The sequence below is a fragment of the Cuculus canorus genome, chromosome 32 (genome assembly GCF_017976375.1).
Source record: "Cuculus canorus isolate bCucCan1 chromosome 32, bCucCan1.pri, whole genome shotgun sequence".
Classification (NCBI taxonomy): domain Eukaryota; kingdom Metazoa; phylum Chordata; class Aves; order Cuculiformes; family Cuculidae; genus Cuculus; species Cuculus canorus.
The window spans coordinates 936,961-962,464 of NC_071432.1; the positions used below are offsets into that span (position 1 = coordinate 936,961).

Sequence of the window (25,504 nt, forward strand, 5' to 3'; positions counted from 1 at the left end):
GCGCAGCAGCCTCGTTTTCGCCCCGCGCTCCGCCTCACGTGACTCGCGGTGGGGCTGCCGGGGGTGCGGCCGAGCCTGGGACCCCCCAAAACCTTCTACCCTCCCCCGCCGAGGATTTGGGGCCCCCCCGAACCCCCATAATCATGGAGGAGGTGGATAAGATCCTGATCCACAGCCTGCGGCAGGCGGGGACGTGAGTGGAGGGGGAAAAGGGGGGATTTGAGGGGGTTTGGGGGGGGCTCTAGGATTTGGGGGGGCTGGAAGGGGGGGGGGGTTGGGGTGGGGGAGCTGGAAAGGGGGATTTGAGGGCAGTCTTTGGGGGTTCGGGGGGGTTTGGGGAGGTCCTGGGGGGTCGGGGGGGGGGTTGTCACTGAGGGGGCACTAAGGGGTTTGAGGGGGGGGGAGGTGAGAGTTTTGGGGGACCCCTAAGGAATTTGGGGGGTGGGAGCGCCTGGAGGTGCGTGAGTGGCTTTGAAGGGGGGGTCCGTAAGGGTGTTCTGGGGGTCCTTAAGGGATTTTTGGGGGGTCTTTAAGGGATTTGGGGGGGTCCCTAAGGGTGTTCTGAGGGTCCTTAAGGGGTTTTTGGGGGTCTTTAGGGATTTGGGGGGGGTCCTTAAGGGATTTTTGGGGGTTCTTAGGGATTTCGGGGGGGCCTTAAGGGATTATTTGGGGCTCTTTAGGGACTTGGGAGGGTCCTTAAGGGATTTTTGGGGGTCCTTAAGGGATTTTTGGGGGTCCTTTAGGGATTTGGGGGGGTCCCTAAGGGTGTTCTGAGGGTCCTTAAGGGGTTTTTGGGGGTCTTTAGGGATTTGGGGTGGTCTTTAGGGATTTGGGGGGGGCCGTAAGAGTGTTCTGAGGGTCCTTAAGGGATTTTGGAGGGTCTTTAGGGATTTGGGGGGGTCCTTAAGTTATTTTTGGGGATCTTTAGGGATTTGGGGGGGTCCTTAAGGGATTTTTGGGGGTTCTTAGGGATTTCGGGGGGGCCTTAAGGGATTATTTGGGGCTCTTTAGGGACTTGGGAGGGTCCTTAAGGGAGTTTTGGGGGTCCTTAAGGGATTTTTGGGGGTCCTTAAGGGATTTTTGGGGGTCCTTTAGGGATTTGGGGGGGTCCCTAAGGGTGTTCTGAGGGTCCTTAAGGGGTTTTTAGGGGTCTTTAGGGATTTGGGGTGGTCTTTAGGGATTTGGGGGGGGCCGTAAGAGTGTTCTGAGGGTCCTTAAGGGATTTTGGAGGGTCTTTAGGGACTTGGGGGGGTCCTTAAGTTACTTTTGGGGATCTTTAGGGATTTGGGGGGGTCCTTAAGGGATTTTTGGGGGTTCTTAGGGATTTCGGGGGGTCCTTAAGGGATTTTTTTGGGGTCTTTAGGGATTGAGGGGGGTCTCTAAGGGACTATTTGGGGGTCTTTAGGGATTTGGGAGGGTTCCTAAGGGATTTTTGGGCGTCCTTAAGGGTTTTTTTGGGGATCTTTAGGGATTTGGGGGGGTCCCTAAGGGATTTTTGGGGTCTTTAGGATTTGGGGGGTCCTTAAGGGATTTTTGGGCATCTTTAGGGATTTCGGGGAGTCTCTAAGAGATTATTTGGGGGTCTTTAGGGACTTGGGAGGGTTCCTAAGGGATTTTTGGGGGCCCTTAAGGGATTTCGGGGGGTCCTTTAGGGACTTGGGGGGGTCCTTAAGTTATTTTTGGGGATCTTTAGGGATTTCGGGGGGTCCTTAAGGGATTTTTGGGCGTCTTTAGGGACTTGGGAGGGTTTCTAAGGGATTTTTGGGGAGTCTTTAGGGACTTGGGAGGGTCCTTAAGGGATTTTTGGGGTCCTTAAGGGATTTTGGGGGTCCTTTAGGGACTTGGGGGGGTCCTTAAGGTATTTTTGGGGTTCTTTAGGGATTTCGGGGGGTCCTTAAGGGATTTTTGGGGTTCTTTAGGGACTTGGGAGGGGTCCTTAAGGGATTTTTGGTGGTCTTTAGGGACTTGGGAGGGTTCCTAAGGGATTTTTAGGGGTCCTTAAGAGATTTTGGGGGCCTTTAGGGATTTTGGGGGCCTTTAGGGATTTGGGGGTACCTTTAGGGATTTGGGGGTGCTCTGAGGGGGGGTCTTTAGTGCTCGTTGCCCCCCCCCCCCCCAGGCCGGTGCCCCCCGAAATTCAGAGCGTTGGGGATTTCTCGGCCGAGTTGGTGGTCGAGGCCGCCGTGCGCTGTATCCGTTGGGTGCGCCCCGATTTGGGGGCCCCCCTCAATCCCGTCCTGCCCCCCGCTATCTCCGCCCGCTTCCGCCTCGCCTCCGACCTCGCCGCCGCCTGCCAGGTACCCCCCAAAAATCCATAAAGGACCCCCCCCAAATCCCTAAAGTACCCCCAAATCCCTAAAGACACCCCCCAAATCCCTAAAGAGCCCCAAAACTGCTAAAGAGTCCCCCCCAAAATCCCTGAAGACCCCCCTGAAAATCCCTAAAGAAACCTAAAATCCCTTAGGGACCCCCAAATTCCCTAAAGAACCCCAAATTCCCTTAGGGACCCCCAAAATCCTTTGAGACCCCCCTGAACATCCCTAAAGAACCCCAACATCCCATAGGGACCCCCAAATCCCTAAAGACCCCCCCTCAAAATCCCTGAAGAACCCCCCTCAAATTCCCTAAAGAACCCCAAATTCCCTTAGGGACCTCCAAATCCCTAAAGAGCCCCAAAATCCCTAAAGAACCCCCAAAATCCCTTAGGGACCCCAAGATCCCCAAAGACCCCCCCAAAATCCCTTAAGGATCCCCATAACATCCTTAGGGACCCCCAAAATCCCTTAAGGACCCCCCCAAATCCCCAAAGACCCCCCCCAAAATCCCTAAAGAACCCCCAAAATCCCTTAGGGACCCCCAAGATCCCTAAAGACCCCCCCGAAATCCCTTAAGGATCCCCATAACTTCCTTAGGGACCCCCAAAATCCCTTAAGGATCCCCCCAAATCCCCTAAGACCCCCCAAAATCCCTTAATGACCCCCCCCAAATCCCCAAAGACCCCCCCAAAATCCCTTTAGGACCCCCTAAATCCCTTTAGGACCCCCCCCCCCAAATCCCCAAAGACCCCCCCGAAATCCCTTAAGGATCCCCATAACATCCTTAGGGACCCCCAAAATCCCATAAGGATCCCCCCCAAATCCCCAAAGACCCCTCCAAAATCCCTTAAGGACCCCCCCAAATCCCCAAAGACCCCCCCAAAATCCCTTAAGGACCCCCTAAATCCCTTTAGGACCCCCCCAAATCCCCAAAGACCCTCCCAAAATCCCTTAAGGACCCCCCCAAATCCCCAAAGACCCCCCCAAAATCCCTTAAGGAACCCCTAAATCCCTTAAGGACCCCCCCAAATCCCTTTAGGACATCCCCAAAGACCCCCCCAAAATCCATTAAGGACCCCCCCAAATCCCCAAAGACCCCCCCAAAATCCCTTAGGGACCTCCCCAAAGACCCCCCCAAAATCCCTTAAGGACCCCCCTAAAACCACAGAGATCCCCCAAAATCCCTTAAGGACCCCCCAAAATCCCTTAAGGACCCCCCCAAATCCCCAAAGACCCCCCAAAATCCCTTAAGGACCCCCTAAATCCCCAAAGACCCCCCCAAAATCCCTTAAGGAACCCCTAAATCCCTTAAGGACCCCCCAAAATCCCTTTAGACCCCCCAAAACCTCCCCGATCCCCCCCACCGGGAGCTGTTCTCACCCAATTCCCACCCCTCCCACCCCCAAATCACCTCAAGAGACCCCCTTCCCCCCCCCAAAAAAAAAATGTTGGGGTCCCCCCTCGAGTCCTTGTTTGCCGCCGGCAGGAATTGGGGTTCAGGGGGGACGTGGGGTACCAGACGTTCCTGTACAGCTCCGAGCGCGACACTCGCCGCCTCCTCCTCTTCCTCGCCGAGAAGCTGCCCCGCGACGAGGCCGAAAGGGGGGCTCAGCCCCCCGGTACGGCGATTTGGGGGGGCCCTTGGGATTTTGGGGGACCCTGGGTGGTTTGGGGGGGTCCTAGCGGGGTTTTGGGGGGTTCCTTGGGGAGATTGGGAGGGTTTTGGGTGGGATTTAGGGGAGGTTTGGGGGATCCCTGGGTGTTTTGGGGGGTTCCTAAAGGAACCTGGGGGGTCCTTGGGGATTTTGGGGGGGCCCGGGGGATTTAGGGGGGTCATAGAGGGATTTTGGGGGGGATTTAGGGGGATTTTGGGGGGATTGGGAGGGTTTTGGGGGGGATCCTGGGGAGGTTTAGGGCATCCCTGGGTGTTTTGGGGGGTTCCTAAAGGGATTTGGGGGGGCCTGGGGGATTTTGGGGGGCCCTGGGGGATTTGGGGGGGGTCCTAGGGGGAATTTGGGGGGGCTAGGGGAATTTGGGGGGGTCCTAGGAGAATTTTGGGGGGTCTTAGAGGGATTTGGGGGGAGTTGGGAGAGTTTTGGGGGGGATCCTGGGGGGGTACGGGGGATCCCTGAGTGTTTTGGGGGGTTCCTAAAGGAATCTGGGGGGTCCTTTGGGATTTTGGGGGGGCCCTGGGGATTTTGGGGGGTCCTAGGAGGATTTTGGGGGGGATTTGGGGGGGATTGGGAGGGTTTTGGGGGGGATCCTGGGGGGGTTTGGGGCATCCCTGGGTGTTTTGGGGGGGTTCCTAAAGGGATTTTGGGGGGGCCTGTGGGATTTTGGGGGGGCCCTGGGGAATTTTGGGGGGACCCTGGGGATTTTGGGGGGTCCTAGGGGGAATTTGGGGGGTCTTAGGGGGATTTTGGGGGGATTGGGAGGGTTTTGGGTGGGATTTAGGGGAGGTTTGGGGGATCCCTGGGTGTTTTGGGGGGTTCCTAAAGGGATTTTGGGGGGGCCTGTGGGATTTTGGGGGGCCCTGGGGGATTTAGGGGGGTCCTAGGGGGAATTTGGGGGGGGCTAGGAGAATTTTGGGGGGTCTTAGAGGGATTTGGGGGGAGTTGGGAGGGTTTTGGGGGGGATCCTGGAGGGGGTTTGGGGGATCCCTGGGTGTTTTGGGGGGTTCCTAAAGGGATCTGGGGGGGGCCTTTGGGATTTTGGGGGGCCGTGGGGGATTTTGGGGGGGGGTCCTAGGGGGAATTTGGGGGGGGGGCTAGGGGAATTTTGGGGGGTCTTAGAGGGATTTGGGGGAGTTGGGAGGGTTTTGGGGGGGATCCTGGGGGGGTATGGGGGATCCCTGAGTGTTTTGGGGGGTTCCTAAAGGGATCTGGGGGTGTCTTTGGTATTTGGGGGGACCCTGGGTGATTTAGTGGGGTCCTAGGGGGAATTTGGGGGGATTCTAGGGGGATTTTGGGGGGGGTCCCCCTGATTTTGGGGGGTCCTTGGGTGCTTTTGGGGCGGATCTCTATGATTAGAGTGAGTCCTTGGATGCTTTTGGGGGGATCCCCATGATTTGGGGGTATCCTTGGATGCTTTTGGGGGGTGTCCCCATGATATGGGGGTGTCCCCATGATTTGGGGGGTCCCCCCTTGATTTTGGGGTGTCCTTGGATGCTTTTGGGGGGGTCCCTATGGCTTTGGGCGACCTTCGCGTCTTGAGGATATTCCTTGAGGATTTGGGGGGGGAATATCCCCCTGAGGTTGATTTTGGGGGTCCCTGAGGTTGATTTTGGGGGTCCCTGAGTTGATTTTGGGGTCCCCTGAAGTGATTTTGGGGCTCCCTGAGGTTGATTTTGGGGTGCTGACCCCCCCCTTTCCTCAGGCAAACCCGGAGCTCTGCTCAGCGCCATCGGCTCTCGCATCCGAGAACTTTTGGGGACCCCCTGGGTGCCCCCCCAGTGCCGCCCCCCCCGACTTCAACGCCTTCAGGTGACTTTTTGGGGGACCCCCACCCCCAAATGGGAATGGGGGTGTAACGAACTCCTTAATTATCCCTCTAATTAACGCTCTTTCAGGGCAACGGATATCTCTATCCGTTCGTTTCCTGCCCTTTGGTGCTGCCCCAAAGTGGGGGACCCCCAGGTATTTGGGGGGGGGGGGCGGATTTTTGGGGTTCGGGGAGGGTCTTTGGGGTTCGGAGGGGGGTCTTTAAGGGATTTTTGGGGTCCTTGAGGGTTTTGGAGGGGGATTTGGGGGTTCGGGGGGGATTTTTGGGGTTTCCATGAGGCTTTTGGGGGGTCCTTGAGGGTATTTGGGGGTTCGGTGGGGGATTTTTGGGGTTTCCATGAGGCTTTTGGGGGTCCTTGAGGGTATTTGGGGGTTCGGGGAGGTATTTTGGGGGTTTCCATGAGGCTTTTGGGGGTCCTTGAGGGTATTTGGGGGTTCAGGAAGGGATTTTTGGGGGTTTCCATGAGTCTTTTGGGGGTCCTTGAGGGTTTTTGGGGGGATTTGGAGGGGGATTTGGGGGTTCAGGGGGGTCTTTGGGGTTTGGGGGGGGTCTTTAAGGGATTTTTGGGGTCCTTGAGGGTTTTGGAGGGGGATTTGGGGGTTCGGGGGGATTTTGGGGGTTTCCATGAGGCTTTTGGGGGTCCTTGAGGGTTTTTGGGGGGATTTGGAGGGGGATTTGGGGGTTCAGGGGGGTCTTTGGGGTTGGGGGGGGGTCTTTAAGGGATTTTTGGGGTCCTTGAGGGTTTTTGGGGGGGATTTGGGGGGGGATTTTTGGGGTTTCCATGAGGCTTTTGGGGAGTCCTTGAGGGTTTTGGGTGGGATTTGGAGGGGGATTTGGGGGTTCAGGGGGGGTCTTTGGGGTTTGGGGGGGTCTTTAAGGGATTTTTGGGGTCCTTGAGGGTTTTGGGGAGGATTTGGGGGTTCGGTGGGGGATTTTTGGGGTTTCCATGAGGCTTTTGGGGGGTCCTTGAGGGTATTTGGGGGTTCAGGGGGGGATTTTTGGGGTTTCCATGAGGCTTTTGGGGGGTCCTTGGGGGTATTTGGGGGTTCGGTGGGGGATTTTTGGGGTTTCCATGAGGCTTTTGGGGGTCCTTGAGGGTTTTGGGGGGGAGATTTGGGGGTTTGGGAGGGATTTTTGGGGTTCGGGGGGGGGGGTCCTTGAGGGTTTTGGGGGAGCTTTGGAGGGGGATTTGGGGTTTTGGGGGGGTTCCTGGGGAATTTGGGGGATCCTTGAGGGTTTTGGGGGTGTCCCTCTCATTTTGGGGGTGTCTTTATGGATTTGGGGGTCCCCTTTCCCATTTTGGGGCTGTCTTTATAGATTTAGGGGTGCTTCTTTCTCACTTTGGGGGTCCCCCCCTTTCTCCCCACAGAACTCCAGTCTTATTTTGGGGGTTCCGCCCCCCCAGTCCCAGCGCAGACCCCCAAAACCGGAGGGGTCGCCCCGGCTTTCTTGGAGACGCACGCGGCTCAACTCAGCGTCCGCCCGACGGAATTTGGGGGGTCCGGCTCTGCCCCCCGACTCACCCCCTCCGTAAGTACACCCCCCCCAAATTTGGGGGGGCCCTGAGGGCTTTTGGGGATCCCTGAAGGTTTTTGGGGGGGCTCTGAGGGTTTTGGGGTCCCCCCTTTTCTCTCATTAAGAGGTACTTAAGGGGGATCCATAGGTTTGATCTGGGAAAAGGGGGGGTTCTCTTGGCCTTTTGGGGGGTTCCCTTGATTTTTGGGGGGGCCCTGAGGATTTTTGGGGGGCCCTGAGGGTTTTGGGGATCCCTGAAGGTTTTTGGGGGGCTCTGAGGGTTTTGGGGTCCCCCCTTTTCTCTCATTAAGAGGAATTTAGGGGGGACCCATAGGTTTGATCTGGGAAAAGGGGGGTTTTCTTGGCCTTTTTGGGGGGTCCCTTGATTTTTGGGGGGGCCCTGAGGATTTTTGGGGGGCCCTGAGGGGTTTTGGGGGGTTCTGAACCCCCTTTTTCCGCCCCCCCCCCCCAAATCAGCGTCTGCGGACTCGGCTTCTGGAACCCCTTCGGCAGCTCTGCGCCCCCCCCCTTGCCCAGGGGCCCCCCCAAAGTGCCCCCCTCGATCCTGTGTGGCTCCGAGAGGCTTTTGGGGGGGCCCGGGCCGAGAAATGGGGGGGCTCTGCCCAAAGGATCGCGATTCACCCGCACCCAACACCTCACCCGACAGCCGGTACGGGGGGGTTTGGGGGGGCTGGGGGCGGTTTGGGGGGGCTGAGAGGCGGTTTGGGGGGGCTGGGGGGTGTTTTTGGGGGGGCTGGGGGGTGTTTTGGGGGGGCTGAGGGGGGTTTTGGGGAGTAAAGGGTGGTTCGGGGGGGGCTGGGGGGGAGTTTTGGGGGGTAAAGGTTGTTTGGGGGGGCTGAGGGGGAGTTTGGGGGGGCTGAGGGGGGTGTTTTGGGGGGGGCTGGGGGGCAGTTTGGAGGGGCTGGGGGGCAGTTTGGGGGGGCTGAGGGGGGGTTTTGGGGGTAAAGGTTGTTTTGGGGGGGGCGGGGGGGTGTTTTTGGGGGGGCTGAAGGGTAGTTTGGGGGGGCTGGGGGGTGTTTTGGGGGAGCTGAGGGGCAATTTGGGGGGGCTGGGGGGTGTTTGGGGGGGCTGAGGGGGGTTTTGGGGGGTAAAGGTTGTTTTGGGGGGGCTGGGGGGGAGTTTTGGGGGGGCTGAGGGGGGTTTTGGGGGTAAAGGGTGTTTTGGGGGGGCTGAGAGAGGGTTTTGGGGGGCTAAAGGGTGTTTTGGGGGGGCTGAGGGGGGTTTTGGGGGTGTAAAGGTTGTTTTGGGGGGCTGGGGGGGAGTTTTGGGGGGCTGAGGGGGGGTTTGGGCGGGCTGAGTGGTATTTTGGGGGGCTGAGGGGGGTTTTTGGGGGGTAAAGGTTGTTTTGGGGGGGCTGAGGGGGGGTTTTGGGGTGGCTGAGGGGTGGGTTTTGGGGGGTAAAGGTTATTTTGGGGGGGCTGAGGGAGGGGGTTGGGGGTAAAGGGTGTTTTGGGGGGGCTGAGGGGGGTTTTTGGGGGTAAAGGGTGTTTTGGGGGGTCTGGGGGGTGTTTTGGGGGGGCTGAGGGGTGGTTTTTGGGGGGTAAAGGTTGTTTTGCGGGGGCTGAGGGGGGGGGGGTTGGGGGGTAAAGGGTGTTTGGGGGAGCTGAGGGGGGTTTTGGGGGGGCTGAGGGGGGTTTCGGGGGGTCCTGGGGTGGTTTGGGGGGGGCTGAATATTACTGTGGGGGTATTTGGGGGGTTCTGGGGGGTAAATTTGGGGGTCTGGGGGTGGTTTTGGGGCCCTAACGTGTGTCCCCCCTCCCCTCAGGCCCCCCAAGTGCTGCAGCTCCAGGTGGCGGCTGAGCCCCACCCCCCCCCGGGGGCCTCCGAGGAGGTGAGCGTTCACTCTGGAACCTACTGATGGCCCCATGTTCACCCTGGTCCCTACTGACACCCCGTGTTCACTCTGGTCCCTACTGACACCCTTCGTTCACTCTGGTCCCTACTGACACCCCGCGTTCACTCTGGTCCCTACTGACACCCCTCGTTCACTCTGGAACCTACTGACACCCCTCGTTCACTCTGGTCCCTACTGACACCCCGCGTTCACTCTGGTCCCTACTGACACTCCCCGTTCACTCTGGTCCCTACTGACACCCCGCGTTCACTCTGGTGCCTACTGACAGCCCCCGTTCACTCTGGTCCCTACTGACACCCCGCGTTCACTCTGGTCCCTACTGACACCCCCCCGTTCACTCTGGTCCCTACTGACACCCCATGTTCACTCTGGTCCCTACTGACACCCCCATATTCACTCTGGTCCCTACTGACACCCCCCGTTCACTCTGGTCCCTACTGACACCCCCATATTCACTCTGGTCCCTACTGACACCCCCCGTTCACTCTGGTCCCTACTGACACCCCGCGTTCACTCTGGTCCCTACTGACACCCCGCGTTCACTCTGGTCCCTACTGACGCCCCGCGTTCACTCTGGTCCCTACTGACGCCCCTCGTTCACTCTGGTCCCTACTGATACCCCGCGTTCACTCTGGTCCCTACTGACACCCCATATTCACTCTGGTCCCTACTGATACCCCGCGTTCACTCTGGTCCCTACTGACACCCCGCGTTCACTCTGGTCCCTACTGACACCCCGCGTTCACTCTGGTCCCTACTGACACCCCGCGTTCACTCTGGTCCCTACTGACGCCCCGCGTTCACTCTGGTCCCTACTGACGCCCCTCGTTCACTCTGGTCCCTACTGATACCCCGCGTTCACTCTGGTCCCTACTGACACCCCGCGTTCACTCTGGTCCCTACTGACACCCCGCGTTCACTCTGGTCCCTACTGACACCCCCCGTTCACTCTGGTCCCTACTGACGCCCCTCGTTCACTCTGGTCCCTACTGACACCCCGCGTTCACTCTGGTGCCTACTGACGCCCCGCGTTCACTCTGGTCCCTACTGACACCCCATGTTCACTCTGGTCCCTACTGACACCCCATATTCACTCTGGTCCCTACTGACGCCCCCCGTTCACTCTGGTCCCTACTGACACCCTTCGTTCACTCTGGTCCCTACTGACACCCCTCGTTCACTCTGGTCCCTACTGACACCCCCCGTTCACTCTGGTCCCTACTGACACCCCTCGTTCACTCTGGTCCCTACTGACACTCCCCGTTCACTCTGGTCCCTACTGACACCCTGCGTTCACTCTGGTCCCTACTGACACCCCTCGTTCACTCTGGTCCCTACTGACACCCCATGTTCACTCTGGTCCCTACTGACACCCCATATTCACTCTGGTCCCTACTGACGCCCCCCGTTCACTCTGGTCCCTACTGACACCCCGCGTTCACTCTGGTCCCTACTGACACCCCGTGTTCACTCTGGTCCCTACTGACACCCCCCGTTCACTCTGGTCCCTACTGACACCCCATATTCACTCTGGTCCCTACTGACACCCCGCGTTCACTCTGGTCCCTACTGACACCCCCCGTTCACTCTGGTCCCTACTGACACCCCTCGTTCACTCTGGTCCCTACTGACACCCCGCGTTCACTCTGGTCCCTACTGACACCCCCCGTTCACTCTGGTCCCTACTGACACCCCCCGTTCACTCTGGTCCCTACTGACACCCCCCGTTCACTCTGGTCCCTACTGACACCCCGCGTTCACTCTGGTCCCTACTGACACCCTTCGTTCACTCTGGTCCCTACTGACACCCCATATTCACTCTGGTCCCTACTGACACCCCGCGTTCACTCTGGTCCCTACTGACACCCCATGTTCACTCTGGTCCCTACTGACACCCCCCGTTCACTCTGGTCCCTACTGACACCCCCCGTTCACTCTGGTCCCTACTGACACCCCGCGTTCACTCTGGTCCCTACTGACACCCCCCGTTCACTCTGGTCCCTACTGACGCCCCGCGTTCACTCTGGTCCCTACTGACACCCCTCGTTCACTCTGGTCCCTACTGACACTCCCCGTTCACTCTGGTCCCTACTGACACCCCCCGTTCACTCTGGTCCCTACTGACGCCCCTCGTTCACTCTGGTCCCTACTGACACCCCGCGTTCACTCTGGTGCCTACTGACGCCCCGCGTTCACTCTGGTCCCTACTGACACCCCATGTTCACTCTGGTCCCTACTGACACCCCATATTCACTCTGGTCCCTACTGACGCCCCCCGTTCACTCTGGTCCCTACTGACACCCCTCGTTCACTCTGGTCCCTACTGACACTCCCCGTTCACTCTGGTCCCTACTGACACCCTGCGTTCACTCTGGTCCCTACTGACACCCCTCGTTCACTCTGGTCCCTACTGACACCCCATGTTCACTCTGGTCCCTACTGACACCCCATATTCACTCTGGTCCCTACTGACGCCCCCCGTTCACTCTGGTCCCTACTGACACCCCGCGTTCACTCTGGTCCCTACTGACACCCCCCGTTCACTCTGGTCCCTACTGACACCCCATATTCACTCTGGTCCCTACTGACACCCCGCGTTCACTCTGGTCCCTACTGACACCCCCCGTTCACTCTGGTCCCTACTGACACCCCATATTCACTCTGGTCCCTACTGACACCCCGCGTTCACTCTGGTCCCTACTGACACCCCATGTTCACTCTGGTCCCTACTGACACCCCCCGTTCACTCTGGTCCCTACTGACACCCCCCGTTCACTCTGGTCCCTACTGACACCCCTCGTTCACTCTGGTCCCTACTGACACCCCGCGTTCACTCTGGTCCCTACTGACACCCCCCGTTCACTCTGGTCCCTACTGACACCCCGCGTTCACTCTGGTCCCTACTGAGGGCCCCTTTCCGCCCCTCAGGACGCGGCGGCGCTGCGGGCGCGGGAGGTGGCGGCGCTGGAGGAGGCGTTGGCGGCGCTGGAGGCCGAGATCGGCGCGTGCCGGGCGGGATTGCGGGACGCGCAGCTCGGCCTCGCCCAGGTGGGGCCCCGTCGGGTTTTATTTGGGGGGGACAGGGGGTGGATTTTGGGGTGCACCGACCCCCCCCCGTGTCCCCCCGTCACCCGCAGGCGGAGGCGGAGGCGCAGGAGGGCCGTCGGGCGCTGGGGGGGCGCGAGGAGGCGCTGCGGCTGAGGACGACGGCGCTGGAGCTGCTGCCCGAGGCCCCCCAGAACCTCCACAAACTGCAGGTGAGGGGCCCTCAGTAGGGACCAGAGTGAACGCGGGGCATCAGTAGGGACCAGAGTGAACGGGGGGTGTCAGTAGGGACCAGAGTGAACTGAGGGTGTCAGTAGGGACCAGAGTGAACGAGGGGCGTCAGTAGGGACCAGAGTGAACGCGGGGCGTCAGTAGGGACCAGAGTGAACGGGGGGTGTCAGTAGGGACCAGAGTGAACGCGGGGCGTCAGTAGGGACCAGAGTGAACGGGGGGTGTCAGTAGGGACCAGAGTGAACGCGGGGCGTCAGTAGGGACCAGAGTGAACGGGGGGTGTCAGTAGGGACCAGAGTGAACGAGGGGTGTCAGTAGGGACCAGAGTGAACGGGGGGTGTCAGTAGGGACCAGAGTGAACGCGGGGTGTCAGTAGGGACCAGAGTGAACATGGGGCGTCAGTAGGGACCAGAGTGAACACGGGGTGTCAGTAGGGACCAGAGTGAACGCGGGGTGTCAGTAGGGACCAGAGTGAACGGGGGGTGTCAGTAGGGACCAGAGTGAACTGAGGGTGTCAGTAGGGACCAGAGTGAACGAGGGGCGTCAGTAGGGACCAGAGTGAACGCGGGGCGTCAGTAGGGACCAGAGTGAACGGGGGGTGTCAGTAGGGACCAGAGTGAACGCGGGGCGTCAGTAGGGACCAGAGTGAACGGGGGGTGTCAGTAGGGACCAGAGTGAACGAGGGGTGTCAGTAGGGACCAGAGTGAACGGGGGGTGTCAGTAGGGACCAGAGTGAACGCGGGGTGTCAGTAGGGACCAGAGTGAACATGGGGCGTCAGTAGGGACCAGAGTGAACACGGGGTGTCAGTAGGGACCAGAGTGAACGCGGGGTGTCAGTAGGGACCAGAGTGAACGGGGGGTGTCAGTAGGGACCAGAGTGAACACGGGGTGTCAGTAGGGACCAGAGTGAACGAGGGGTGTCAGTAGGGACCAGAGTGAACGGGGGGTGTCAGTAGGGACCAGAGTGAACACGGGGTGTCAGTAGGGACCAGAGTGAACGGGGGGTGTCAGTAGGGACCAGAGTGAACACGGGGTGTCAGTAGGGACCAGAGTGAACGAAGGGTGTCAGTAGGGACCAGAGTGAACGCGGGGTGTCAGTAGGGACCAGAGTGAACGCGGGGTGTCAGTAGGGACCAGAGTGAACGCGGGGTGTCAGTAGGGACCAGAGTGAACGAGGGGTGTCAGTAGGGACCAGAGTGAACGCGGGGTGTCAGTAGGGACCAGAGTGAACACGGGGTGTCAGTAGGGACCAGAGTGAACGCGGGGTGTCAGTAGGGACCAGAGTGAACGGGGGGTGTCAGTAGGGACCAGAGTGAACACGGGGTGTCAGTAGGGACCAGAGTGAACGGGGGGTGTCAGTAGGGACCAGAGTGAACACGGGGTGTCAGTAGGGACCAGAGTGAACGGGGGGTGTCAGTAGGGACCAGAGTGAACACGGGGTGTCAGTAGGGACCAGAGTGAACGAAGGGTGTCAGTAGGGACCAGAGTGAACGCGGGGTGTCAGTAGGGACCAGAGTGAACGCGGGGTGTCAGTAGGGACCAGAGTGAACGAAGGGTGTCAGTAGGGACCAGAGTGAACGGGGGGTGTCAGTAGGGACCAGAGTGAACGAAGGGTGTCAGTAGGGACCAGAGTGAACACGGGGTGTCAGTAGGGACCAGAGTGAACACCCACTGCCCTCTCACCTCCTTGGAGGCCCGGAGGCATTTTTGGGGCTCCCGGAGGCGTTTTTGGGACTCCCGGAGTAATTTTTTGGGTTCCCGGGGGCATTTCGGGGCTCCCGGAGGCGTTTTTGGGCTCCCGAAGGCATTTTTGGGGCTCCTGGAGGTGTTTTTGGGCTCCTGGAGGCGTTTTTGGGGCTCCCGGAGGCATTTTTTGGGCTCCCAGAGGCATTTTTTGGTCTCCCGGAGGCGTTTTTGGGCAGCAGGAGGTGTTTTGAGGGGCTTTTTTGGGGTGCCGGAGACGTTTTTGGGGTGCTGGGGGTGTTTTTTTGGGCTCCCAGTGACGTTTTTGGGGCTCACGGAGGCGTTTTTTGGGCTCCAGTGGCATTTTTTGGTCTCCCAGAGGTGTTTTTGGGCTCCCAGAGGCGTTTTTTGGGCTGCGGGAGGTGTTTTGAGGGGCGTTTTTGGGGTGCCGGGGACGTTTTTGGGGTGCTGGGGGTGTTTTGGGGCTCCCGGTGGCATTTTTGGTCTCCCAGAGGTGTTTTTTGGTCTCCCAGAGGCGTTTTTTGGTCTCCCGGAGGCGTTTTTTGGGCTGCTGGAGGCGTTTTGGGGGGCATTTTGGGGGTGCCGGGAGCGTTTTTTGGGGTGCCGGGGTCATTTTTGGGGTGCGTGGCTGTGTTTGCAGCTGGTGGTGGAGGCGAGCAGCCGGCGGCTCCTCAGCCTGGCTGGGCAGTGGGAGCGCCACCGACAGCCCCTCCTCGACGAGTTCCGACACCTCCGAGCTCTGCGCGACTCCGCTCAGGTATTGGGGGGGACGCGGGGCTCCGAACCCCCTTTTTGGGGAGGTTTGGGGGTCCCCGGGGCTCCTTATGGGTCCCTTTGGGGGTCCTTTGGTCTGTTTTGGGGTCCTCGGGGCTCCTTATGGGTCGCTTTGGGGGTCCTTTGGTCCCTTTTGGGTGGGTTTTGGGGTCCCCGGGGTTCCTTAGGGGTCCCTTTGGGGGTCCTTTGATCCGTTTTGGGGTCCCCGGGGCTCCTTATGGGTCCCTTTGGGGGTCCTTTGGTCCGTTTTGGGGTCCCCGGGGCTCCTTAGGAATCGCTTTGGGGGTCCTTTGGTCCCTTTTGGGTGGGTTTTGGGGTCCCCGAGGCTCCTTATGGATCCCTTTGGGGGTCCCTTGGTCCCTTTTGGGTGGGTTTTGGGGTTCCCTGGGCTCCTTATGGATCGCTTTGGGGGTCCTTTGGTCCCTTTTGGGGTCCCCGGGGCTCCTTATGGGTCGCTTTGGGGGTCCTTTGGTCCCTTTTGGGGTCCCCGGGGCTCCTTAGGGGTCACTTTGGAGGTCCTTTGTTCCCTTTAGGGTGGTTTTTGGGGTCCCCGGGGCTCCTTAGGGGTCCCTTTGGGGGTCCTTTGGTCCCTTTTGGGGTCCCCGGGGCTCCTTATGGGTCCCTTTGGGGGTCCTTTGGTCCCCTTTGGGGTCCCCGGGGCTCCTTATGGGTCCCTTTGGGGGTCCTTTGGTCCCTTTTGGGGTCCTCGGGGTTCCTTATGGGTCCCTTGGGGGTCCTTTGGTCCCTTTTGGGGTCCCCGGGGCTCCTTATGGGTCGCTTTGGGGGTCCTTTAGTCCGTTTTGGGGTCCCCGGGGCTCCTTATGGGTCGCTTTGGGGGTCCTTTGGTCCCTTTTGGGTGGGTTTTGGGGTCCCCGGGGTTCCTTATGGGTCCCTTTGGGGGTCCTTTGATCCCTTTAGGGTGGTTTTTGGGGTCCCCGGTGTTCCTTAGGGGTCCCTTTGGGGTCCTTTGTTCCGTTTTGGGGTCCCCAGGGCTCCTTATGGGTCGCTTTGGGGGTCCTTTGGTCCCTTTTGGGGTCCCCGGGGTTCCTTATGGGTCCCTTTGGGGGTCCTTTGGTCCCTTTTGGGTGGGTTTTGGGGTCCCCGGGGTTCCTTAGGGGTCCCTTTGGGGGTCCTTTGGTCCCTTTTGGGTGGTTTTTGGGGTCCCCGGGGCTCCTTATGGGTCCCTTTGGGGGTCCTTTAGTCCTTTTTGGGGTCCCCGGGGCTCCTTATGGGTCCCTTTGGGGGTCCTTTGGTCCCTTTTGGGGTCCCTGGGGCTCCTTATGGGTCGCTTTGGGGGTCCTTTGGTCCCTTTTGGGGTCCCTGGGGCTCCTTATGGGTCGCTTTGGGTGTCCTTTAGTCCATTTTGGGGTCCCCGGGGCTCCTTAGGGGTCCCTTTGGGGGTCCTTTGTTCCCTTTTGGGTGGTTTTTGGGGTCCCCGGGGCTCCTTAGGGGTCCCTTTGGGGGTCCTTTGGTCCCTTTTGGGGTCCCCAGGGCTCCTTAGGGGTCCCTTTGGGGGTCCTTTGGTCCCTTTTGGGGTCCCCGGGGCTCCTTATGGGTTCCTTTGGGGGTCCTTTGGTCCTTTTTGGGGTCCCCGGGGCTCCTTAGGGGTCGCTTTGGGGGTCCTTTGGTCCCTTTTGGGTGGGTTTTGGGGTCCCCGGGGCCTCTGAACCCCAATTCCTGATGGATTTTGGGGTCCCCACTCTCTCCTTATTCAACTTTGGGGTCCCTGGGGGCTCTGAACCCCAATTCCTGATGGATTTTGGGGTCCCCCAACCCCCCCGATGGTTTTTGGGGTCCCCATTTCCACTTCCCGCTCCATTTTGGGGTCCTTTAATCCCCCCAAAATGGATTTTGCTCTCCCCAATCTCTCCCTTTTCCCTTTTGGGGTCCCTCGGGGGGCGGTTTTAAACCCTAATTCCACCTTAGATTTTTGGGGTACCCCCTTTTTGCCCCCCCAAATTCCAGTTGGAATCCTCTCGACGCCTCTCGGAGCTCCTCGATCTCCACGAGCGAAGTCGCGCCGCCGCCAACGACGCTCGACGCAAAGAGGACCTTTATCGGCAGCTGGTGAGGGGACCCCCGATATTTTTGGGGCGCAGGAGGTGGGTTTGGGGGTCTGGGAAGCGTTTGAGGGGTATTTTGGGGCGCAGGAGGCGCTTTTGGTGCTCTTGGAAGCATTTGAGGGGTATTTTGGGGGTGCAGGAGGCGTTTTTGGGGGTCTGGGAAGCATTTGAGGACCATTTTTGGGGTGCAGGAGGCGTTTTTGGTTGTCTGTGAAGTATTTGAGGACCGTTTTTGGGGCGCAGGAGGCGTTTTTGGTGCTCTTGGAAGTATTTGAGGGCCATTTTTGGGGTTCAGGAGGCATTTTGGGGGGTCTGGGAAGCATTTGAGTGGTGTTTTTGGGGTGCAGGTGGCGTTTTCGGGCGTCTGTGAAGTATTTGAGGACCATTTTTGGGGTGCAGAAGGCATTTTTGGGGGTCTGGGAAGCATTTCAGGGCCATTTTTGGGGCGCAGGAGGCATTTTGGGACTCTTGGAAGTATTTGAGGGCCATTTTTGGGGCGCAGGAGGCGTTTTTGGTGCTCTTGGAAGCATTTGAGGGCCATTTTTGGGGTTCAGAAGGCATTTTTGGGGCTCTGGGAAGCATTTGAGGCCCATTTTTGGGGCACAGGAGGCGTTATTGATGGTCTGCGAAGTATTTGAGGACCATTTTTGGGGTGCAGGAGGCGTTTTTGGTTGTCTGTGAAGTATTTGAGGGCCGTTTTTGGGGCGCAGGAGGCGTTTTTGGGGGTCTGGGAAGCGTTTGAGGACCATTTTTGGGGTGCAGGAGGCGTTTTTTGGGGGTCTGCGAAGTATTTGAGGGGTATTTTGGGGCACAGGAGGCGTTTTTGGGGGTCTGGGAAGCGTTTGAGGACCGTTTTTGGGGCGCAGGAGGCATTTTTGGGGGTCTGGGAAGCATTTGAGGGCCATTTTTGGGGTTCAGGAGGCATTTTGGGGGGTCCGGGAAGCATTTGAGGGGTATTTTGGGGCGCCGGAGGCGCTTTTTGGGGTCTGGGAAGCATTTGAGGACCATTTTTGGGGTGCAGGAGGCGTTTTTGGTTGTCTGTGAAGTATTTGAGGACCGTTTTTGGGGCGCAGGAGGCGTTTTTGGTGCTCTTGGAAGTATTTGAGGGCCATTTTTGGGGTTCAGGAGGCATTTTGGGGGGTCCGGGAAGCATTTGAGGGGTATTTTGGGGCGCCAGAGGCGCTTTTTGGGGTCTGGGAAGCATTTGAGGACCATTTTTGGGGTGCAGAAGGCATTTTTGGGGCTCTGGGAAGCATTTGAGGGCCATTTTTGGGGCGCAGAAGGCGTTTTTGGTCGTCCGGGAAGCGTTTGAGGACCGTTTTTGGGGTGCAGAAGGCATTTTTGGGGCTCTGGGAAGCATTTGGGGGCCGTTTTTGGGGCGCAGGAGGCGTTATTGATGGTCTGCGAAGTATTTGAGGACCTTTTTTGGGGTGCAGGAGGCGTTATTGATGGTCTGCGAAGTATTTGAGGCCCATTTTTGGGGCGCAGGAGGCGTTTTTGGTCGTCCGGGAAGCGTTTGAGGACCGTTTTTGGGGCGCAGGAGGCGTTATTGATGGTCTGCGAAGTATTTGAGGACCATTTTTGGGGCGCCGGAGGCGCTTTTGGGGGTCTGCGAAGCATTTCAGGCCCATTTTTGGGGCGCAGAAGGCGTTTTTGGTGGTCCGGGAAGCATTTGAGGACCGTTTTTGGGGCGCAGGAGGCGTTTTTGGGGGTCTGGGAAGTGTTTGAGGCCCATTTTTGGGGCGCAGGAGGCGTTATTGGTGGTCTGCGAAGTATTTGAGGACCATTTTTGGGGCGCAGGAGGCGGTTTTGGGGGTCTGCGAAGCATTTGAGGACCATTTTTGGGGTGCAGGAGGCGTTTTTGGTTGTCTGTGAAGTATTTGAGGGCCGTTTTTGGGGCGCAGGAGGCGTTTTTGGGGGTCTGGGAAGCGTTTGAGGACCATTTTTGGGGTGCAGGAGGCGTTTTTTGGGGGTCTGCGAAGTATTTGAGGGGTATTTTGGGGCACAGGAGGCGCTTTTTGGTTGTCCGGGAAGCGTTTGAGGACCGTTTTTGGGGCGCAGGAGGCATTTTTGGGGGTCTGGGAAGCATTTGAGGGCCATTTTTGGGGTTCAGGAGGCATTTTGGGGGGTCTGGGAAGCATTTGAGGGGTATTTTGGGGCGCCAGAGGCGCTTTTTGGGGTCTGGGAAGCATTTGAGGACCATTTTTGGGGCGCAGGAGGCGTTATTGATGGTCTGTGAAGTATTTGAGGACCATTTTTAGGGCGCAGGAGGCATTTTTGGTGCTCTTGGAAGCATTTGAGTGGTGTTTTGGGGGGCGCAGAAGGCGTTTTTGGTGGTCTGGAAAGCGTTTGAGGACCGTTTTTGGGGCGCAGGAGGTGTTTTTGGTTGTCCGGGAAGCGTTTGAGGGCCGTTTTTGGGGCGCAGGAGGCATTTTTGGGGGTCTGGGAAGCATTTGAGGGCCATTTTTGGGGCGCAGGAGGCGTTTTTGGTCATCTGGGAAGCGTTTGAGGACCATTTTTGGGGCGCAGGAGGCGTTTTTGGTCGTCTGTGAAGTATTTGAGGACCATTTTTGGGGCGCAGAAGGCGTTTTTGGGGCTCTGCGAAGCATTTCAGGGCCATTTTTGGGGCGCAGAAGGCGTTTTTGGTGCTCTTGGAAGCGTTTGAGGACCGTTTTTGGGGTGCAGGAGGCGTTTTTGGTCGTCTGGGAAGCATTTGGGGGCCATTTTTGGGGCGCAGAAGGCGTTTTTGGTCGTCTGGGAAGCGTTTAAGGGCCGTTTTTGGGGCGCAGAAGGCGCTTTTGGGGCTCTGGGAAGCATTTCAGGGCCATTTTTGGGGCGCAGGAGGCATTTTGGGGGGTCTGGGAAGCATTTCAGGCCCATTTTTGGGGCGCAGAAGGCGTTTTTGGTGCTCTTGGAAGCGTTTGAGGACCGTTTTTGGGGCTCAGGAGGCGTTTTTAGGGGTGTGGGAACCGTTTTAGGGCCGCGATGAGCATCCCCCCCCCCTTTTATATTTTTGGGGGGACCCCTTCACCCCCAAATGTCTCTCTTAAACCCCTTGCGGAGGTGGCGGAATTGGAGGCGCTGCCCCGAGACGCCTCTCGAGCCGTTTACACTCAGCGCATCCACGAGATCGTGGGGAACATCCGCAAACAGAAGGAGGAGATCGGAAAGGTTGGGGGGCACCGCCTTTTTTTGGGGGTTCAGGGGATTTTGGGGGGGTTCAAAGGGCTTTTTTGGGGGGGTTCAAGGTGGTTTGGGGGGGGTTTGAGTTGGTTTTGGGGGGTTTGAAGCCTTCGGAGAGGGGATTTTGGGGTCTCTTGGGCAGTTTAAGGGGGGATTTGGGGGTCCCTGGGGGTATTTTGGGGGGGGCTGAGGTGTTTTGGGGGGAATAGAGGGATTTTTGGGGGGTTCAGGGGGTTTTTGGGGGGGTTTCAGGTGGTTTTGGGGGGGTCTAAGCCTTAAGAGAGGGGATTTTGGGGTGCTTTGGGCAGTTTAAGGGGGGATTTGGGGGTCCCTGGGGGTATTTTTGGGGGGCTGAGGTGTTTGGGGGGGGGTTGGAGGGGATTTTTGGGGGGTTCAGGGTGGTTTTGGGGAGGTTTCAGGTGGTTTTGGGGGCGTCAAAGCCTTAAGAGAGGGGATTTTGGGGTGCTTTGGACAGCTTAAGGGGGGGATTTGGGGGTTTAGGGGGGCTTCAGCCCTTTGGGAGGGGGTTTGGGGGGGTCCCTGGGGGTATTCTTGGGGGGGCTGAGGTGTTTTGGGGGGTTCAAGGTGGTTTTGGGGGGGTTTGAGTTGGTTTTGGGGGGTTCAAAGCCTTCGGAGAGGGGATTTTGGGGTCTCTTGGGCAGTTTAAGGGGGGATTTGGGGGTCCCTGGGGGTATTTTGGGGGGGGCTGAGGTGTTTTGGGGGGCTTAGAGGGGATTTTTGGGGGGTTCGAGGTGTTTTGGGGGGGGTTGAGGTGATTTTTGGGGTTCAGTGCCTTTTTTGGGTCATTTCAGGTGATTTTTTGGGGTTCACTGTCTTTTTGGGGTCATTTCAGGTGATTTTTTGGGGTTCAGTGCCTTTTTTGGGTCATTTCAGGTGATTTTTTGGGGTTCAGTGCCTTTTTTGGGCCATTTCAGGTGATTTTTTGGGGTTCAGTGCCTTTTTGGGGCCATTTCAGCTGATTTTTTTGGGGTTCAGTGTCTTTTTGGGGTCACTTCAGGTGATTTTTTGGGGGTTCACTGTCTTTTTTGGGTCATTTCAGCTGATTTTTTGGGGTTCAGTGTCTTTTTGGGGTCATTTCAAGTCATTTTTTTGGGGTTCACTGTCTTTTTGGGGTCATTTCAGGTACCTTTTTGGCCTTTCAGTGTCTTTTGGGGGGGTTTTCAGGTGGTTTTCGGGGGTTCGAACCCTTAAGAGAGGGGGTTTTGGGGTCCCTTTGGGGTTTTGGGGTCCCCCCCCGACTGAAGGGGGGGTGGTTTTTGGGGTCCCCCCCCCCCCCAGATCCTGGTGGACACTCGAGCGCTGCAGAAGGAGATCAACGCTTTGGGGGGGAAACTCGAGCGGACGTTCAGCGTCACCGATGAGCTCCTCTTCAAGGTGGGGGGCAGGGGGGGCACTTGGGGGGCACTTGGGGGGCGGATGGGGCACTTGGGGGGCAGAGGGGGCACTTGGGGGGCATTTAGAGGGCATTTGGGGGGCACTTGGGGGGTGAATGGGGCACTTGGGGGGCATTTAGAGGGCATTTGGGGGCGGATGGGGCACTTGGGGGGCACTTGGGGGGCAGAGGGGGCACTTGGGGGGCGGATGGGGCACTTGGGGGGCAGAGGGGGCACTTGGGGGGCATTTAGAGGGCATTTGGGGGGCACTTGGGGGGTGAATGGGGCACTTGGGGGGCATTTAGAGGGCATTTGGGGGGCGGATGGGGCACTTGGGGGGCACTTGGGGGGCAGAGGGGGCACTTGGGGGGCGGATGGGGCACTTGGGGGGCAGGAGGGGCATTTAGAGGGCACTTGGGGGGCAGATGGGGCACTTGGGGGGCACTTAGGGGGTGAATGGGGCACTTGGGGGGCAGATGGGGCACTTGGGGGGCACTTAGGGGGTGAATGGGGCACTTGGGGGGCAGATGGGGCACTTGAGGGGCAAATAGGGCATTTGGGTGGCACTTAGGGGGCATTTGGGGGGCATTTGGGGACACTTGGGGGGTGAATGGGGCATTTAGAGGGCACTTGGGGGGCGGATGGGGCACTTGGGGGGCACTTGGGGGGCAGATGGGGCACTTGGGGGGCAGAGGGGGAATTTGGAGGGCACTTGGGGGGCGGATGGGGCATTTGGGGGAGCAAATAGGGCACTTGGGGGGCATTTGGGGGCACTTGGGGGGCGGATGGGGCACTTGGGGGGCATTTAGAGGGCATTTGGGGGGCGGATGGGGCACTTGGGGGGCGGATGGGGCACTTGGGGGGCCAAATAGGGCACTTGGGGGGCATTTGGGGGCACTTGGGGGGCAGATGGGGACACTTAGGGGGCGGATGGGGCACTTGGGGGGCATTTGGGGGGCAGATGGGGCACTTGGGGGGCATTTGGGGACACTTGGGGGGCGGATGGGGCACTTGGGGGGCATTTAGAGGGCATTTGGGGGGCAGATGGGGCATTTGGGGGGGCAGAAGGGGCATTTGGGAGCAGATGGGGCACTTGGGGGGCACTTGGGGGGCAGATGGGGCACTTGGGGGGCAGGAGAGGCACTTGGGGGGCAGAAGGGGCACTTGGAGGGCACTTGGGGGGCAGGTGGGGCATTTGGGGGGCAGGAGAGGCACTTGGGGGGCACTTGGGGGGCAGAAGGGGCACTTGGACGGCACTTGGGGGGCGGATGGGGCACTTGGGGGGCATTTGGGAGCACTTGGGGGGCAGGAGAGGCACTTGGGGGGCCAAATGGGGCATTTAGAGGGCACTTGGGGGGCGGATGGGGCACTTGGGGGGCACTTGGGGGGCAGAGGGGGCACTTGGGGGGCATTTAGAGGGCACTGGGGGGGTGAATGGGGCATTTAGAGGGCACTTGGGGGGCAGATGTGGCATTTGGGGGGCAGAGGGGGCACTTGGGGGTCAAATGGGGCACTTGGGGGGCAGGAGAGGCACTTGGGGGGCAGATGGGGCATTTGGGGGGCATTTACAGGGCATTTACAGGGCACTTAGGGGGCGAGAGGGGCACTTGGGGGGGGCAAATAGGGCATTTGGAGGACACTTGGGGGGCAGGAGAGGCACTTGGGGGGCAGAAGGGGCACTTGGAGGGCACTTGGGGGGCAGGTGGGGCATTTGGAGGGCAGGAGAGGCACTTGGGGGGCACTTGGGGGGCAGAAGGGGCACTTGGAGGGCACTTGGGGGGCAGATGGGGCACTTGGGGGGCATTTGGGAGCACTTGGGGGGCAGGAGAGGCACTTGGGGGGCCAAATGGGGCATTTAGAGGGCACTTGGGGGGCGGATGGGGCACTTGGGGGGCACTTGGGGGGCAGGAGAGGCACTTGGGGGGCAGATGGGGCATTTGGGGGGCATTTACAGGGCACTTAGGGGGCGAGAGGGGCACTTGGGGGGGGCAAATACGGCATTTGGAGGACACTTGGGGGGCAGGAGAGGCACTTGGGCGGGAGGGGCACTTGGGGGGCGGGAGGGGCACTTGGGGGGCGGGAGGGGCACTTGGGGGGCAGATGGGGCATTTAGAGGGCACTGGGGGGCAGGAAGGGCACTTGGGGGGCACTTGGGGGGCGGATGGGGCACTTGGGGGGCACTTGTGGGGCAGGAGAGGCACTCCCAACCCCCCCATCTGCCCCCCTTTAATTACCCCTTCCCTAATTACTCCCCTAATTACCCCCTTCCCTAATCACCCCCTTTCCTAATTGCTCCCTCCCTAATTACCCTCTAATTACCCCCTTCCCTAATTACTCCCACCCTAATTACCCCTTCCCCAATTACCCCCTCCCTAATTACCCTCTAATTATCCCCTTCCCTCACTACCCCCTAATTACCCCTTCCCTACTTAACCCTAATTATCCCCTTCCCTAATTACCCTCTCCCCAATTACCCCTGATTACCCCCTCCCTAATTACCCCCTCCCTAATTACCCCCTCCCTAATTACCCCCTCCCTAATTACCCCCAATTTACCCCTTCCCTAATTACCCCCTAATTACCTCCTTCCCTCACTACCCCCTAATTACCCCTTCCCTACTTAACCCTAATTATCCCCTTCCCTAATTACCCCAATTTACCCCTTCCCTAATTACCCCCTTCCCTAATTACCCCCTAATTACCCCCTAATTACCTTCTTCCCTCGCTACCCCCTAATTACCCCTTCCCTACTTAACCCTAATTACTCCCCTCCCTAATTACCCCCTCCCTAATTACCCCCTCCCTAATTACCCCCAATTTACCTCTTCCCTAATTACCCCTTCCCTAATTAACCCCAATTACTCCCCCTCCCTAATTACCCCCCTCCCTAATTACCCCCTCCCTCATTCCCCCCTCCCTAATCACCCCCTAATTACCCCCAATTACCCTTAATTACCCCCTAATTACCCCCTAATTACCCTTTAATCACCCCCTCCCTAATTCCCCCCCCAATCCCCCCTTAATTACCCCCTAATTCCCCCCCTACCCCCCAACCCCCCCCTTTCTACCCCTCCTCCTCTTAATTACCCCCTCCCCTCCCTAATTACCCCCCCCTTCCCCTTAATTAATCCCCCTCTTAATTACCCCCCAGGACGCCAAACGAGACGAATCGGTGCGCAAAGCCTACAAACACCTCGCGGCGCTGCACGAGGTACGGCGCAGGCAATTAACGAGGGGCTTAATTAATTAGGGAAGGGGGGTAATTAATTAATTAAGGGGTCGGAGAAGAGGAAAAAGGGGTTAATTAATTAATTACCTCCTTCAGAATTGCGCCCAATTAATCCAAACGATCGAAGACACCGGAACCATTCAGAGGGAGATCCGAGACCTGGAGGAGCAGGTGGGCTAATTAGTTAATTAGTGGGGTGATTAATTAACTAATGAGGTGGTCCATTAATGAAGGGGGTGATTAATTGATGGGGCGATTAATAGGGATGGTTAATGAGGGGGGAAATTAATGGGGAGGGTGATTAATGGGGTGATTAATAGGGGTGATTAATAGGGGGTGATTAATGAGGGTGATTAATGGGGGTAATTAAGTGGGGTAATTAATGGAGGGTAAATAATGGGGGCAATTAATGGGGGGCAATTAAATGGGGGTAATTAATGGAGGGCAATGAATGGGGGTAATTAATGGAGGGCAATTAATGGAGGGCAGTTAATGGGGGTAATTAATAGGGGGTGATTAATAGGGGTGATTAATAGGGGTGATTAATGGAGGGCGATTAATGGGGGTAATTAGTGGGGGCGATTAATGGGGTGATTAATGGGGCAATTAAATGGGGGAATTAATGGGGGCAGTTAATGGGGCGGCAATTAATGAGGGCGATTAATGGGGGCAATT

The 25,504-nt window shown here is 58.6% G+C and overlaps 1 protein-coding gene across 1 annotated transcript; it reads left to right on the top strand.

The window, feature by feature from the left end:
- The first annotated feature begins 35 nt into the window (after window positions 1–35).
- On the top strand, window positions 36–25,097 carry CCDC22 (coiled-coil domain containing 22). Its single transcript, XM_054052158.1, has 17 exons — window positions 36–193; window positions 2,120–2,297; window positions 3,802–3,934; window positions 5,691–5,797; window positions 5,884–5,950; window positions 7,186–7,346; window positions 7,457–7,479; window positions 7,809–8,001; window positions 9,118–9,183; window positions 12,136–12,255; window positions 12,345–12,464; window positions 14,828–14,944; window positions 16,927–17,028; window positions 20,088–20,195; window positions 21,507–21,602; window positions 24,752–24,811; window positions 24,926–25,097. Exons 1-17 carry the CDS (start codon window positions 144–146, stop codon window positions 25,007–25,009), a joined length of 1,785 nt encoding a protein of 594 aa, XP_053908133.1. The 5' UTR covers window positions 36–143; the 3' UTR covers window positions 25,010–25,097.
- The last annotated feature ends 407 nt before the right edge of the window (window positions 25,098–25,504 follow it).